Consider the following 18,332-nt stretch of genomic DNA (forward strand, 5'->3'; position numbering starts at 1 on the left):
TTTAATATCCTCCGTATTGCAGAAATGCCCTGTAGATGGCAGCAATGTTGTTTCTTCCAATTCACAAATAGATGTCTTTGTAAATGGTATGACTTCGTCATTGCGTTCTGCATTAGACAATGTAGCTCTCTTGAAAAAGAAGGTGATTATTCACAGGAAGCTGGCTCCTTGGTTTAATTCAGAGCTGCGTTCCTTGAAGCACAATGTTAGGAAATTGGAGAGAAAATGGCGCTCTACACACCAAGAGGAATCCTACCTAATCTGGAAGAACAGTCTATTGTTGTATAACAAGACCCTTCGCAGAGTTAGAGCAGCATATTTTTCATCATTAATTGAGGAGAATAAGAATAATCCTAGATTTCTCTTCAGTACAGTTGCCAAACTTACCCAGAGCCACAGCTCCGTTGATCCATCCATTCCCTTAGCTCTTAGCAGTAATGATTTTATGGGATTCTTCATAAATAAAATTGATTCCATTAAAAATAAAATAATTGGCATCCTCCCAAACATGATTACCTTGTCCTCAGTAAGTGAGGCAGCATTGGAGGAATCCTTAGAACCTGTGCAGTGTCTGAACTGTTTAAAAGCAGTAGAGCTTTCTGAGCTATCTAAAATTTTAGCTTCATCTAAACCTTCTACCTGTATGTTAGACCCAATCCCAACCAAGTTGTTTAAGGAGGTATTCCCTCTGATCAGTGGTCCTATTTTAGACATGATTAATCTATCCTTGGTAAATGGATATGTACCACAGGCTTTTAAAGTAGCTGTTATTAAACCTTTACTTAAGAAACCATCTCTTGATCAAGATGAGTTAGTAAATTACAGACCTATATCTAATCTTCTTTTCTTATCTAAAATTCTTGAGAAAGTAGTTGCTAATCAACTATGTGAACATTTACAAAGTAATGACCTACTTGAGGAGTTTCAGTCAGGCTTCAGAGCTCATCATAGCACTGAAACAGCTCTGGTGAAGGTCACCAATGATATTCTCATGGCCTCAGATAATGGACTTGTGTCTATACTTGTCCTGTTAGATCTCAGTGCTGCATTTGATACAGTTGATCACAATATTCTCCTACAAAGACTTGAGCATACTGTAGGGATTAAGGGAAAAGCATTAGGCTGGTTTAAATCTTATCTGTCGGACAGATTCCAGTTTGTTCATGTTAATAATAAATCTTCCTCAAACTCTAGGGTCACTTGTGGAGTACCACAGGGTTCAGTCCTTGGACCAATTCTATATATATGCTTCCGATTGGCAAAATTATCAGACAGCATTTCCACTGTTATGCTGATGACACTCAGCTATATTTATCCATAAATCCTGATGAATCCAATCAGTTACTTCGACTGCAGTCATGTCTTGATGACATCAAAAGCTGGATGACTTTAAATTTCCTGCATTTAAATTCTGACAAGACAGAAGTTGTAATCTTTGGGCCAGAGTCTTCAAAAAATAAAGTTCTTAATCAATCACTTAATCTGGATGGCATTAACTTGGCCTCTGGTAATAAAGTTAAAAATCTTGGTGTTGTTTTCGACCAAGACATGTCATTTAAATCCCATATTAAACAGGTTTCCAGAGTTTCCTTTTTTCACCTCCGGAATATTGCCAAAATTAGAAACATTCTGTCCAGGAGTGATGCTGAAAAACTAGTCCATGCATTTGTTACTTCAAGGCTGGACTATTGTAATTCTTTACTATCAGGAAGTCCACAAAATGCAGTTCGAAGTCTTCAGCTGATTCAAAATGCTGCGGCAAGAGTTCTGATGAAAATCAACAAGAGGGATCATATTTCTCCAATTTTAGCTTCCCTTCATTGGCTTCCTGTTAAATCAAGAATAGCATTTAAAATTCTCCTTTTAACGTATAAAGCCCTTAATAATCAAGCTCCATCATATATCAGAGCTCTGATTACCCCGTATGTTCCTAACAGAGCACTTCGCTCTCAGACTGCAGGTCTGCTGGTGGTTCCTAGAGTCTCTAAGAGTAGAATGGGAGGCAGATCCTTTAGCTATCAGGCTCCTCTCCTGTGGAACCAACTCCCAGTTTTGGTCCGTGAGGCACCGTGTCTACTTTTAAGACTAATGTTAAAACTTTCCTTTTTGACAAAGCTTATAGTTAGAGTGGCTCATACCCTGAGCTGTCTCTATAGTTGTGCTGTGATAGGCCTAGGCTGCTGGAGGACATCAGGGTCTAATTTTCTCACTCTACTGATTTCTACTGTTCTTCAGTCTACTGTTCTCCAGTTTTGCATTGTATTACATTGAAATGACTGTCGTCTTTCAGCTTTTAACTTTTTGCTCCCTCTCTTTTTCTTCATAGTAGGTACACTTGGTTTGGCGTTCTGTTAGCTGTGACATCATCCAGGGAAGACAGATCACCTGCTATTACCATGTAATTTAGAACAGATTCCTGGATCAACGTTTGCATCTGTGCTATTTTGTCTCTCTTGTTGTGTCTCTGCTCTGTCTTCGCTAACCCCAAGTCGGTTGAGGCAAATGCCCGTTCATACTGAGCCCGGTTCTGCCGGAGGTTTTTCCTTCCCATTAAAGGGGAGTTTTTTTCCCACTGTCGCTTCATGCTTGCTCAGTATGAGGGATTGCAGCAAAGCCATTGACAATGCAGACGACTGTCCCTGTGGCTCTACGCTTCTTCAGGAGGAGGGGATGCTGCTTGTGAAGACTTTGATGCATTTAACTGGGTTCCCTTATATAGGAAATTTTTTGACCAATCTGTATAATCCGACCCAATCTGTATAATCTGACTGAATTTGACTTTGGAAAGTGCCTTGAGATGACATGTTTCATCAATTGATGCTATGTGAATACAATTTAACTGAACTAAATTTCTGATGTAGTGAACATACCTCATATAATTGATCAGCTTTTGCCACTGTCAGGCTCTTCCCGGATAGTCCCATAACGCACTTAGAATTGCATTTCTTTATCTATGTCTCTGGACAGGATTTAAGATCGCCAATACTATCTGACATGAAAGAACTATTACAACTTGCTTGATAGCAACACATTCCTGAAAACTTCTCTTCTTCTTTTAAAGATGTGTGGTCCATTCTAGCCCAAACCAGTATATGGAAACATGCCTGTTTTGCATTTACTTTTTGTGACATTTAAAAAGTTTGTTTAAAATTTGCATGACCATTGGAGACAGTGGCTTGTAACAAATGCTAGAAGCATAGAATAATTGAGAAGAAAACTTACTAGGTCTGAAAAAGACACTTCACTGCAGGTTTCACTGGACATTGCACCCATCAACACTGATCCTAGATGTTAGAAATTAAAGATATACACAAAGAGAAAATAATTGCTCATATGCCATCAAATACTTTTTAGCATAATAAAACTGAGGTGTTACAATAGTGATCACCATGTGCTGAAGTTGCACATGCAAATTCACCAAGTTATTTATTTGTTGCTTTTTAGTAACACCTGCTTTATATTCAATGTTTTAAACTGTGTTGGTAATTTTAGTCTCTAGTAAAATATGTAAATGAAACCCAAATATGGCTCTGTTTTTCCTAATCTATCTGAAAACACCACAAAAAAATGAAATTGGGTTCCTGAAATTGGGTGGGGGCGACTGTGGCTTGATGGGTTGAGTAGTCGTCTGGCAACCAGAAGGTTGTGGGTTCGATTCCAGCTTCCCCTTGCTACATGTCTCTGTGCCCTTGGGCAAGGCACTTAACCCCAAGTTGCCTACCGAGCTGCGTCTTGGTGTATAAATGTGTGCGCGTTAGTGAGAGCGACTGGGTGAATGTGGCTATAGTGTACAGCGCTTTGGGTGGTCAGCATGACTGGAAAAGCGCTATATAAGTTCAGTCCATTTACCATTTTTACCATTTTCCTTCACACTTATTAGCACACCTACTAAAGAGGTTCAAAACACATGGGGTCTCATTTATAAAGCACAAAATAGGGACTAAATCTTGTGTACATCACTTTCTATGCAGACAGTGATCCATAAACAAAACTTCTTTATACGTCAGAATAAAGACGTTTTTCTGACGTATAAAGTGTATACGCCAGTGAATGCTCCTTTTGGAGATTGGGGAAATTGGTGACACAGACAATAAATTATGGAATTGCAGCCATATTGCATCATGATCAACTGGATCAACAATGTCTGTATAAAAAGAGAATTCAATGGTTTCCCATGACAGCAATTGATGGCTTTTGTATCAAATATATTTCAATTCGTCAAAGGAATAACCAGTGCTAATGAAACATAAACCAACCATGCAAAATAAATGGAAAAAAATGTAAATCAGCAATATACACCCAGCAAAGCAAACATTGACATGCAAAACGACAAAGCAACTCAATCAAAAATAAGAAAATTACTAACTCACCAACTGCAAAAAGGGAAGCTAACTGCTTCAGAGAGAGAAAAAAACATTAACAGTCCACTGCTCTTTCACTGGTGGTAAAGATTAGGTTTAACGGCCTGCTGTTACATGTCTATTGAAAACCCATCTTATCCCGGTTCCGCATTTGGCCGCAAGTGAGAAAACATTAATCAAGAGGTAGAACAGTTTAAATGCATATTTAATTCATAGAAATTAAATATGGAGACAGAGTTTACATTACCAATCAAGAGGATTTTACCACACGGCCGGAAGTCTGTCTGAAGTCAGTTTTACCAAGACATTCCTTTTATCAACTTTTTAACTCGTCCTGCTCCCTCAGGGGAAGATGACTGACCCCCTCTCCTTCTGACCCCCCCGGGGGCAATAAAACTCCATGTTTATCTTATGTTGGAGCAGGGAGAAACAGACACCACTCTGCTTGACTAAGATATTTTCTTAACACTGGGCAGATGGAAATTCGGGCCCACAGTGCTGTGGGCTGTAGACCACATCTGAGAAAGGGGAGTGTGTCTACCTCGTAGCTGTTATGGAAAAGGATTAAAACATTTTGGAGTAAACAACCATGACTGACATTGCTGGTCCCCAAGTAGTCTCTGCATTAGACATTGGGATGTGCTCAGAGCATTGCACAGACCAAATGGCATTCGATTAAATTCAAAGAAGCCAAAAGGCATACAAAAAGCTGTCTTCTGTTTATCCTGCTCTGCCACTGGGACCTGAATGTACCTGTCATGGTTTTGAGGTGTTGGACCCACATGCAGAATTCACTTAAGAGAAGCAGAGCAGTTTAAGATGTTTATTTGTATTCGGTTTGGCAGGCACTGGTTGCACAGGTAACCTTCAGCAAGTGTAGTGCTGAGGAAAAGACGCGAGGACCGGTTTAAGCGATCTGTGGGTGAGAGGGAGAGAGTTAGATTTGTACAAGGAAATGGGAATGAGGACCAACACCTTACCGCTGAGCACTGCAACTTAGCCGGGGGAGTGGAGTGGAACAACGGACCTTCGAGATGGCAACAGGTGATTGAGTGGCCGGTGGGCGGGCTGGCGGTATCCATGAAGGTGGGGTCCGAGCAGCAGCGGCGTGGTGGGTGGTCTGATGACAGCTGGAGGAACCGGGGCAATCCGATAGGAACTGCCCCGGTTGGGCAGCCCGGCTTGGTAACACGGAAAATGTAGGAGCAGGACACAGAGGGATCTGAGTCGGGTTGCTCGTCTTGGAATGACAGAATGCTGCCGATGCTGAGAACGGAGTCCAGAGCGCAAGGCGACCTGAGGCACAACGTGCTGGAAAACTTGGGCTTAATTTGAGAGACATGAAATGTAGGGTGGACTCGGGATTGTAGAGGGAGACGGAGGCGGATGGCTATGGGGCTGATGATTGACTCAATAATGAAGGGGCCGGAGTTTGCGCGGGTTAGATCTGGTGGGAAGGTCTCGGTAAAACAGCCAGACCCACTGACCTGGGCGGTGATGGGGGCAGGTGTTCGTCTGCGGTCAGCGAACCGGAGGTTCTGCTCGCCAGTTCTCTGAAGGCCCCGGATGGTCTCGGTCCAGAACTGCTGGCAGCGGCGGATGTGGCCTTCCACAGACTGGACGGGCATCTGTCTTTCATCTGAGGGTAGGTGAGGTGGTTGGTATCCCAAGGTGATTTCAAAAGGGGAAAAACCAGTTGCAGTGGAGGTGTGAGTATTATGTGCATACTATTTATTCCAATCCGATGGGTTGGCAGTTGTGAGACACCTTAGGGTTGACTTGGGCTCCTGGTATAACAGTTCCGTTTGGCCATTTGTCTGGGGGTGATACCTGGAGGAGAGGTATACCAGGCCCCTAGGGTGGTTGCAAACTCTCTCCAGACACGGGAGGTAAACTGGGGAACACGCTCGGACAGAATGTCCATAGGTATGTAATGGAGGCGGAATACATGTTTAAACAGGAGCTGAGCAGTCTGAAGGGCAGAGGGAAGTTTTCGGAGAGCCACCAAGTGGCAGGCCTTTGAAAAACGGTCAATGTTAGAGAGAATAGTCGTCATGCCTTGGTATGGTGGAAGTCCTGTGAAAGTCTAGAGCTATGTGTGACCAGGGAAGCTTGGGAATAGGTAGTAGTTGAAGGAGGCCGGAAGGTGGTCTGTTAGATGACTTATTCTGGGCACAGATGGGGCAGGTGAGAACAAATTCATGAACACCCTTGCTCTTTTGATCGAGCGGGACAGGCTCGGATGAAGTGATCAGGTGAGGCGCAATAAATGCATTGCTTTGCATCAAAGCACTGCTGCCTCTCCTCTGGGGAAAGACGTACCCGGCCAATCTGCATGGTCTCCGGGGATGGAGGTGAAGCAGCTGCCGGTCTGGGAGGAACTCGCTCAAAAAAAGAAGATGCTGCCGGGCGCGGTTGTCTCTCCGACCTACCCTGGCTCCTACTCCTAAGACAGTTGTCTAAACCAATAAATAGGTTAATTAGGTCGTTCAAAGAGTTGGGTTCCTCAAGACGAGCTAGCTCGTCCTTGAGGGAGTCATCGAGAGCCTGGAAGAACACCGCCTTAAGAGCTCGCTGTTCCCAGCCGGCAGCGGCTGCAAGGGTACGAAACTCTACTGCAAAGTCAGCCTCACCTCTCAGTATTTCCAGCATGTCTGTTGCTGGTGCTCACTTGCTGTTTATCTCATTCGCTGACCGAGACCAGAGCCTCCCCAGTAGGCCTCTATCTCACTCTCCTCTTTAACATCTCTATCCACATTTACTTCAATAAACATCCCAAAGCCGTAACCTGCCTCTGTGTCTGTCACTTCCGGGTCGCCATGGAAAATGTAACCATGAAAGCAGTGTTATCCTAGACTCATAATGTGAATAAACCAACACATTTTTGCCTTCATACTTTGGACGTTGTGCTGACATATGGCACTGACTGCTAAAAAAAGGAGCATTTCCTCAAAACCCTGTCTTATCTGGTAATTTTTAATAACATATGAGTATAATTTAACTGAGTTCTCCACGACCTAAAGAATGTTTCATTATAGTAGATCTTCATCAGACAATGCTGTAGCAAATTCTAAAGAGTTTGTCCCCCTTTTTAATTTTCTGTGTCACAGAAAAAACACAGCAGATGGCAATTTTATTTCTTCCCCTTCAAAATGTAATACTCATGTTGATAGCGTCACATTTTCATTGTGTTTTACATTAGACATTGTAGTCCCCTTAGAAAAAAAAGGAAATTATTAGTAGCTGGCTCCCTGGTTTAGTCCAGAGCTGCATATTTTGAAGCACAGTTAGAAAGCCGGAGACATAATGGCCCTCTATACATCGAGAGGATTCCTACCTAATCTGGAAAATCAGTGTAGTGCTGTATAAAAAGAAACTTCATAAAGTCAGAGCAGCATATTTTTCATCAACAATGGAGGAGAATAGAAATAATTCTAGATTTACTTATAGCTATAAGAAATGCAATAAGAAGCTGCAGACTCTCCTCTCTAAGGAACTGCCCTTCACAGCAGAGTGCCCACTGAACCGCTATAAAACCTCCCCTGTCCCATCGGCCTCTCTTTTGCCTGCTCTCAGCCAGCCGCACAGGATAGGCTCTTTCTCTAAGATAAGATAAGATAAGATAAGATAGGCTTTATTGATCTCATATTGGAGAAATTGGCACCTTCTTCGATAATTAGAAGAAGGTGCCAAAAGTAGGACAAGGTGCATCAGTTATATACAGTGTGTCCTCGTTTCTACAGTGGATCAAAAAAGAAGTAAATAAGAAAAGAAAGAATAAAAATACAAAATAGAAATAAGGCAGAGGATGTCTTATGTACATCCTCCTCTTGAGGGCTCTTTCCATGTGCCCTCATGAGGAAGATGCTGGTGAAGATTTTCAGCATCAAAAGTTAAAAAACAAAACAACTGGACTTTTTTCCGAAGTTTGAAGACATTTCGCTTCCCAATTGAGAAATCTTCTGGATGGGAAGCGAAACATCTTCAAACTTCGGAAAAAAAAATCCAATTGTTTTGATTTTTAACTTCTTTTTGGAATTTTCTTGAGGAGGAGTTTTTACGTCAGAGAGACCCACAAGTAGCTACAGTCTGTCTTTTGCAGAATCAGCCTCTACAGAAACCAGCTTTTGTGATACCTAAATACGCTGCAGCCTCCACACCACCAAAGTGTAATGTCACATACCACAACAGAATGGACCCAAGAAGAACTGCCACTGGATTAAAAATCTTAGAAATGGGGAAGGGCTCAACAAAATGTGGCACCAGCTTCTTACATTCCACTGGAAGATGTAGGTTCTTGGTCAACATGACCGGCGACGATTGGCTGCTTTTGAATTGATGCTAGAAGACCTGAAGAGGGCTTTATGTGACTTTTGTCATATTCTGACAACCTGCCTGGCAGCAGCATGTTCAGAGGGACCCCTGGCTTCAAGTTCTTAAATGGAGAAAAGAGATGGGTCGTAACCATAAATGATGTGGAAAGGTGAAAAGCCTGTAGAGCAGGAGGGATGAGAATTAAGCATGTATTCCACCCAAGGCAGGTTACTGGACAAGGACAAAGGGTCACCAGAACACAAGATACGTTGTTTAATCTCAACCTCCCGGTTGATACATCCAGTGTGTCCATTAAATTGTGGGTGGAACCCAGAAGATAAACTCAAATAAATGCCCAACTGGGTACAAAGCTCCCTCCAAAAGAGGTAAATTGGGGACCTCTGTCTGAGACTCTAAATAAACACCATTTTCCTTTTTTTCACAGGAACCAGGTGGGTCATCTTAGATCACCAGTCCACCACTGTCAGAATAACGGTATCGCCATCAGAAGTAGGGAGTCCCGTAAAAGAAGTCCATAGATATATGGGTCCAGGGGCGTCTAGGAACAGACAGTGGTAGGAGAAAACCAGACCTGACATGCTGCAATTGCTCTTGGACATCCTTTCTGAGGTTAGGCCACCAAAACCATCTCTGAATTACTGACACCAGAGACACCAGAATGACAAAATAACTTGGTGGAATGACAGGAGATAAGGACCTTGGAACGGAGGTGTAGGAGCCATATGTACTTTTTTTTTGTATTGATAAGCATCTGTAATTGATTCGTTGTTAAGCTTATGACGTGGTGCCTTTTGATTGGTTTTCGAATAACTGGTTATAAAAAAAAAAAGGGAAGAACTTGCTCTTTGTAGAAGTTTGGCACCTTAGGAGAAACACAGTCTTTTGACCGTCACTTTATGTGTTTTGAATCTGTTTGTTATTTTGATATCTTTTAAGTTCAGTAAAGACCTAGAAAATACCGTCGGATTCAAGACCTCCTCTTTTTTAATCAAGAAGAAAGTGTCGCGTTCGAAAGAGCTTTAAGGGGCTAGACTAGTGAGGCTGCCGCACTTACATCAAGTCAAAAGACTTTCTCATGGAAGGACTTAAAGACGAACGGAGATTCAATTTGGCTGGAGGAAACGACAGAGTTGGAGTGGTAAATCCGTGAGTACCACGTTGTTTTCAAGAGCCTCAGAAGCTACCCAGCACTAAAGTCCCTTAAATGAAAGTTGCATCATGGGCGTTCCATTTTTTTCGGGTCACGTGATCTCATGCGCCCATTTTGGGTCTAGGCTCAGCTAAGCTCAGCGCGTTTACAACACTGCGAGCGACCGATTTCTTTTATTTTTCTTTTATTTTTTCTGATTATTTCGAGTAGTTCTTTATTTCGAAAATAAGCCACCATGCCAGGGTGTTGTGCCCACGGCTGCAGCAACAGCACTGATAAAGGGACGCGGATGTTCCGTTTTCCAAGCGATGAAGAGCGGCGTTTATTGTGGATCAACGAGTCAGTCGCTTGGACCAAGAGACGAACAAAACTTGGAGACCTACAACAAACTCTCGCTTCTGTGAGGTATGTGGGCTTTTTTTTTCTGAAGTCAGGGTTTCCTGCAGCGCTAAGTTTGGCGGCCGCCTCGCCAATATAAAAACAAAACAAAAAAAAAAAACGCGCAAAGCTTGTCTCTCCCCGCCAGTCCCCAACCGCTAAGCCGGGCATACACTGTACGAGTTTTTCAGTGGTGGTACTAATATACATCTCAAACTGTACGATGGAACCGCGGGGTTTAAAAAGTTCACCGCTCACGATCTGTGCGGCGCGACGCTCGGACGCGACCGGACTGCTCATTCTGTACATGGTGCCCCCTCTGGGACCGCTCGCTGTGGTGGCAGAGGCAGGCGAGCGACGGTGGGTGACAGGGACCCAGAGCAGGGGGTCGAGCCCAGCTCATGCACCGCACCGGCGGCCGCGCGGCACGGCAGGTCGCCCGGCCCGCCCCGCGAGCAGAGGCGTGCCGAAACAGGCGGCCAGCGCGTCGCGCAGACCGGAGCGCTTGCCCTCCCCGCGAGCCGGCGAGCCGACGTCCGGGCCCCGCGGGTCCCGGGCCGGGCGAAGGTCGCTTTGGGGATGCCTGCTCCCCTCCCTCCGCTGGCGGGGACGGAGAGGAGGGGAGGGCGCCCCCTCGTAGCTCTGCTTGAACAGCAGGATGCGCTCACGAAAACCTCACTACGGCCGACTGAATTTCAAACATGTTTGATTTTCACCGACCGTCCGATTTTTTATGTGAAATTTTCTTCTGGACTTTTTGCTTTATTTCATTGTGCTGTAGCATAATGTGTGTCTGATTTTTGTCCTATGGGACCAATTCTGGACTTCAAGACAGTAAAAGAGAAGTATACAGTTCACTTAAAAATGTCTCTCTCAAGTCTTATTAAAATGTAATATCAGCTTTTCTGGATGCCTAGTAGGTGATCATCAACACTCAGTTGTGTTTTATTCAGAACACCTGCCTGAAGGGTATTAGAAGGTGCGAAACGCGCATAACATAACAGTGTTAAAGCGCCTGCCTGTGGCAAGTTTAGACCCAAAATGGCGCCACTCGCTGAGTTGGCGCAACTTTCATTTAAGGGACTTTACCCAGCACTAGCTTGGTTGCTAAGCTAACTTGCTAACTAAGCCAGCACGTTTTCATTAGAAAAGCCCGGTGAACTACACATAGAAATCCTGCACATAAAGGAACTCTTGTCACACATGTTTATGAATGTTTTAGAAGAGTAAGAAGCTGTTTGGAGGCTCACAGTTTATGTGTAAGAATTAAAAGAAAATTAAAACGGGACTAAATGGCGGACGACGGTGAAGTTGCGCAGGTTGGACAGAAGAGGGAGCCAAAGCCCACAGAATGAGCTCGGGATGACAAAATCATTAGATTAAAAGGAGAAAGAAGAGGAAAGCTGTCACAGTTGACAAAAGAGAAGAATAACATAGAAAGATTGAAACAGAATGAATGCAATGCTGATTTCATAACTGAAGAATCTTTTCCATTGTTTGTCAAATGCCTGAGAGAGTATGAACGCATTAATTACGAACTATGTGAACTGATAAGTGAGGAAGATAAACGTGAAGATCAAGATACGTTTGAGGGTAGACATTCTGAGTTTAAACTTTTCTTACAAAGCGTTAAAGAATGGATAAAAGATGCAAAATGCTCTCCAGAGGAAGATGTGCACCCACAAGACAGTGTTTCAAGGGCTACCTCGGTTGCAAGCCATACATCCCAAGGATCAAGTACAAGTTCAATGCGGCTGAAAATTAAAGCGGAACGTGAAGCGCTTTTAGCAAGAGCAGCAACAATGAAAAAGAAAGAAGCAATTGAATTGAAAGAAGCCCGTCTTAAGTTCAGAAAAGAGCGACTAGAAATTGAAACAAAGCTTGCTATTTCAGATGCAAAATTAAAGGTGTATGAAGAAAATGAAGATGCTCAGAAGTCTGAGATTAATTCCTTACAAGCTATTTCCAGACTTAAAGTTGAATCTGTTCATTCAGCAAGCAAATCAGAAAGGCAAGAAATGTTCTCAGATAATGAAGAACAGGCAAATACTGATCCCCCAGTATCAAGGAAGTCTCACTTAAAAGGGATTTCAACAAAAGCTCAAAGTCCTGATTCTTTTTCAGATGATCTGTACCGAGTTCTACAGCAACAAAATCAACATACTGAGATGCTCATAAAACAACATAGTATATCTCGACTTCCTCACAGAGAAATTCCTGTATTTACAGGTGACCCACTTTCATATAGATCATTCATAAGAGCTTTTGAACATGCTATTGAGAACCAAACTGACAGTCAACAAGATCGGCTATATTATCTAGAACAGTTCACGGGTGAAGAACCACTAGATCTCGTACGCAGCTGTGAGCACATGAAGCCAGACAGAGCTTACAGAGAGGCAAGGGCTTTGCTTGATCGACACTATGGAGATGAGTTGACCATTGCCACAGCATATATTAAAAAGGCTATGGAATGGCCTCAGATAAAACCAGATGACAGAAAAGGTCTGAATGCACTATTTCTGATTGGATGTTCCAACACAGTGAATGATGTTGACTACATGAGTGAGATGAACAATCCAACCAACATGAAAAGCATTTTGTGCAAACTACCATATAAACTGAAAGAAAGGTGGAGAAACCATGCTTACAGCATTCAAGAAAGAAAGGGAACGGGAGCCAAATTTCCTGATCTTGTAGAGTTCATCTACCAACAAGCAAAGGTTGCTAATGATCCGCTTTTTGGAGATATTCTTGATGTCACACCAGCTAATCAGAACAGCTTGAAGAAAAAGTCTGACCAATTAAAAGGCCTTTCAAAGAGAAGCAGTTTTGCTGTGAATATATCTTGTACCGAAAAGGATACCACCAAGAGCCAGCGTGATGTAACAACTTCTTCAGTCAAGACCATCAGCGCTTTTCAAGGTCCATGTCTTTATTGTAAGAACAGCCATGCTTTGAGTGTTTGTAACAAAATTAAAGAACAGCCTTCAAAAGACAGAATACAGTTTCTGAAGTCACATGGTCTTTGTTTTGGATGTCTAACAGCAGGTCATCTATATAAAGCCTGTAGGAAAAAGGCCTCATGTTCCAACTGTTCTCTTAAGCACCCAACTATTCTACATGTGGTGAAGCAGAGTGTTGTGTCAGAAGAAAACGTGGATGACAACCCACAAAACACAAGTGAAGTAACAAGTGCTCTTGTTTCTACTGGATGTAAAAAAGGTGAAGTCACTGGGGCCGGAGAAAATGAATGCATACTTCCCATTGTGCCTGTGCAGATAAGACACAAGAAAAACAGAACCATCATCAAGACATATGCATTCCTGGATCAAGGCAGCACAGCAACCTTTTGCACAGAGGATCTCGCCAGAAAGTTGAATGTATATGGAAAAAAGAAGGAAATCCTTCTTCTAACCATGACACAGGAACAGAAAGTTTGTAGTTATGTCCTTACAGATTTAGAGGTTTGTGGACTTGATGAACAAGACTTCATCATGTTGCCAGATGTGTACATGCAACCAGACATTCCTGCAACAAAGGGTAATATACCAAAAGAAGAAGATTTAGAGAGATGGCCCTACCTGAAACAAGTTCATCTTCCAAGATTAGAGTCAGATATCGGACTTCTCATTGGTGCTAATGCGCACAAGGCTATGGAGCCATGGAAGATTGTCAACAGCCAGAATGACAGACCATACGCCGTGAAAACAGCCTTGGGTTTGGTGGTAAATGGACCAGTCAGCAGATGTCAAGATAGTGAATCACGTCTCACTGAAAAACAAGATTTTCTTGTCAATCGTATTTCTGTATTGAACATTGAAGACATGCTGGAGAAGCAATATAATGCAGATTTCCCAGAGCGACAGTATGACGAGAAACAAGAACTATCTCAGCAGGATAAGCAGTTCATGCATGCTGTAACTACATCAGCACAGCTCATTGATGGTCATTATTGCATCAAGTTGCCTCTGAAAAACGACAATGTGATAATGCCACAAAATCGTGGTATTGCTGAACAAAGGCTTAACTCTTTGAAGAGGAAGCTAAGTAGAAATTCAGACTTTTGTCAAGACTACAAAGCTTTCATGGACAACATATTGAAAAAAGGTTATGCTGTAAAGGTACCTGAAGAACAATTGAGTCGCAGTGATGGTCGAGTATGGTTCATTCCACATCATGGAGTGTACCACCGAAAAAAGAAAAAACTGCGGGTTGTGTTTGACTGTACCGCGTCTTATCAGGGAGTTTCATTGAACGATCAATTACTACAAGGACCTGATCACACGAATACTCTTATTGGAGTTTTACTCAGATTTAGACAGGAACCTGTTGCCATGATGGCAGATATTGAATCTATGTTCTATCAAGTCAGAGTCCCAGATGAAGATGCAGACTTGCTGCGATTCCTTTGGTGGCCAGATGGTGACAAAACTAAAGAAGTAGCAGAATACAGAATGTGCGTACATCTGTTTGGAGCCACGTCATCACCCAGTTGTGCTTCATATGCACTGAGAAGAACTGCTGAAGATGGAGCCACAAATACATTAGCAGAAGCGACACAGACAGTTCTGAAAAACTTCTACATAGATGACTGTCTAAGGTCAGTGCCAACAGAAAAGGAAGCAGTTAAACTGGCAAAAGAACTGATGACATTGTGTGAAAATGGTGGGTTCCATTTGACTAAGTGGGTGAGCAATAATAAAGCTCTGTTGTACTCCATTCCTGACAGTGAAAGAGCACCTGTCGTTAAAGACTTGGATTTGCAATCCAATGAGCTTCCTGTAGAACGAGCTTTGGGCGTGCAGTGGTGCACAAGTTCTGACAGCTTCAAGTTCAAAGTTCAGCTGCCAGACAAGCCATGCACAAGAAGAGGCATTTTATCTGTTGCCAGCTCTGTGTACGACCCTTTAGGATTTTTGGCACCACTTCTGCTACCTGTTAAGCTTATTCTGAGAGAACTTTGTAAAGAGAAGCGAGGATGGGATGAAGGAATCTCAGAACAGTCACGCCGGACATGGCTAAGGTAGTTGTCAGATCTCGACAAGCTTTCTGAACTCAGTGTAAGCAGATGTGTTAAGCCTGCTTCATTCGGACCCACAGAGTCTGCACAAATTCATCTCTTTTCCGACGCTAGCCAGGATGGATATGGAGTTGTATCATAGCTTTTGTTGACTAATGAACGAGGTGAAATACAAGTGTCATTTCTGATAGGAAAATCCAGGGTAGCACCTCTTAAACAAATGACAATTCCTAGAATGGAATTAACAGCAGCAGCGGTTGCAGTCAAAGTGGATCGGATGCTGAGAGAAGAACTTCAACTACCACTGAAGAAATCAGTCTTCTGGATCGACAGTACCACAGTACTGAGCTACATTGAAAATGACAGCATTCGCTTCAAAACGTTTGTGGCAAACCGAATCTCTTTGATCAGGGAAATGACAGACCGATCTCAATGGAAATATGTGAGCAGTTCACAAAATCCAGCGGATCTGGCATCAAGAGGTTTGAAAATTGAAAACTTCATCAAAAGTGTAATTTGGTTTCAAGGACCAAGTTTCCTGTTAAATGAAGAGCATTGGCCAAAACAGCCTAAAAATTCTAGGTTAATGGAACAGAATGAAGTAAGGACAACAGTTGCAACGACGTGTGCAAAACCATGGAGAAATGATGAGACACACGAGGCATAAGCTTAAAAAGGCCGTTGCCTGGATTCTACGCCTCAAAGAGACTCTGAGACATCTGAGTAAAAAGAGAAAAGAAACTGTACTAAAAGTGCAACAGTCTGGAAATGAACCGGAGAAAGTTGAGACTTTTGTTAAACAACAGATGATCACATTTAGAAGAAAGTTGGAAAAAATGCTCACTGTTGAAGATTTGTCCAACGCCGAAACAGAGCCGATCAAGTTCAGTCAGAAACAAGCTTATGCACCTGAAATCAAAGCTTTGCAGCACGGAAGCACACAGGTGGGCAGAGCTAGTTCAATCTCCAGATTAGATCCATACCTACAAGATGGTGTTTTGAGAGTAGGGGGACGTCTGAATAGATTGAAAATGCCAGAAGAGGTCAAACATCCTGCCATTCTGCATAAGCATCACAGAATAGCCAACCTCATCCTGCATCATATCCACCAAGCGACAGGACATGGTGGCAGAAATTATGTTCTGGCCAGAATGCGACAAAAATATTGGATGCCAGCAGCCAATGCAGCTGTTAGAAAGGTAATCTCAGAGTGCAATCTCTGTAGGAGACTGCATGCAAGACCAGGGCAACAGAAAATGGCAGATCTGCGTTATGACCGCCTGCTTCCTGATAAACCCCCTTTTACCAACACAGGTGTGGATTATTTTGGTCCTTTTGAGGTCAAAAGAGGGCGTGTCAAGGTCAAACGTTATGGAGTGCTTTTCACGTGTCTAACTGTCAGAGCTGTACATATTGAAGTTGCTCAGTCTCTTGATACAGATTCATGTATTAACGCTCTGCGTCGTTTTCAAAGCAGAAGAGGACAAGTTTCCATCATTCGTTCTGACAATTGCACAAATTTTGTCGGAGCAGAGAGAGAGTTAAGGGAGGCATTGAAAGAGCTGGACCACTCTTGCATTAATGACACCATGATGCAAAAAGGAGTACAGTGGATTTTCTATTCACCTGCTGCATCTCATCATGGAGAAGTCTGGGAACGCCAGATACGCACCATTAGAAAGGTCATAAGTTCCATTGTTAAGCAACAGATACTGGATGATGAAGGACTGCAGACTCTTTTATGTGAAGTCGAGAGCATCATTAATGGAAGACCGTTAACTGTGAACACAGACAATCCTAATGACCTTGAGCCTCTTACGCCGAACCATCTGCTTCTGCTGAAAGGACAACCTACTCTTTCTACTGGTACGTTTATCAAGGAGGATATCTATTCTCGCCGTCGATGGAGACAAGTCCAGTACATGGCAGATCTGTTCTGGCGAAGATGGTCACAGGAGTACCTGCCTCTACTGCAGGAGCGACAAAAATGGCTTGACCTAAGAAGAAACTTCAAGGTCGGAGATGTGGTCCTAGTTGCTGATTCATCATCTCCGAGAAATTCTTGGATGTTGGGGAGAATCGTCAATGTCATGCCAGACTCCAAAGGGACAGTCCGGAGTGCAGAAGTCAAGACGAAGACGAGCATCATCCAAAGGCCGATTACGAAATTGTGCTTATTGCAAGGAGAATGAAACAAAAGAGGACTTTTTAGTAGATTGTTTGTAACCAAGTTAAACCAAAGGTTTTGTTGAGTTATTTGTATATCTATGGCTCCAGTTTAAATTGAGTTTGTAATTGATATGCTAATACATAGTCAATTAGGGGCCGGGAAATGTAGGAGCCATATGTACTTTTTTTTTGTATTGATAAGCATCTGTAATTGATTCGTTGTTAAGCTTATGACGTGGTGCCTTTTGATTGGTTTTCGAATAACTGGTTATAAAAAAAAAGGGAAGAACTTGCTCTTTGTAGAAGTTTGGCACCTTAGGAGAAACACAGTCTTTTGACCGTCACTTTATGTGTTTTGAATCTGTTTGTTATTTTGATATCTTTTAAGTTCAGTAAAGACCTAGAAAATACCGTCGGATTCAAGACCTCCTCTTTTTTAATCAAGAAGAAAGTGTCGCGTTCGAAAGAGCTTTAAGGGGCTAGACTAGTGAGGCTGCCGCACTTACAGGAGGTTCTCAGGTACAAAGACACAACTTGGAGGACACTCAGAAGGTGTGGCATGAGTGTGATTGTGGTGTATGAGCTCCCTTTCTATGTCCAGCCTGGTTACAGCTATTCTCACAGAAAGAGAGATAATATATTTGTTCTCCTCTCTGCTACCCTCCTCTGGAGGAGCATGTAACCGAGAAAGCACTTTTTAGAGCCCGGGCAATAGGATAACACAAAATTGAAAAGAACAAAAAAACAGTGGCTATCTAGCATCCCGAGAGTTTAATCATCTGGCCCCTTTGAGGTACTCTAGGTTTTTATGGTCTGCCCAGACAATAAATTGGATCTCAGCCCCCTACAGCCAATGTTTCCACACTTTGAGAGCCAACTTAATGGCCAGCAGGACACGCTCCCCAGTCTCATGATT

The 18,332-nt window shown here is 42.9% G+C and overlaps 1 protein-coding gene across 1 annotated transcript in view; it reads right to left on the minus strand.

The window, feature by feature from the left end:
• The window catches only part of eno4 (enolase 4), a 185,458-nt gene that overhangs the window by 25,494 nt on the left and 141,632 nt on the right, over window positions 1-18,332 (minus strand). Inside the window, exon 11 of the mRNA XM_036130670.1 lies at window positions 3,223-3,284. Coding sequence (XP_035986563.1) covers window positions 3,223-3,284 — 62 coding nt within the window. The remainder of the gene's footprint in view (window positions 1-3,222; window positions 3,285-18,332) is intronic.

The sequence above is a fragment of the Fundulus heteroclitus genome, unplaced genomic scaffold (genome assembly GCF_011125445.2).
Source record: "Fundulus heteroclitus isolate FHET01 unplaced genomic scaffold, MU-UCD_Fhet_4.1 scaffold_37, whole genome shotgun sequence".
Classification (NCBI taxonomy): Eukaryota; Metazoa; Chordata; class Actinopteri; order Cyprinodontiformes; family Fundulidae; genus Fundulus; species Fundulus heteroclitus.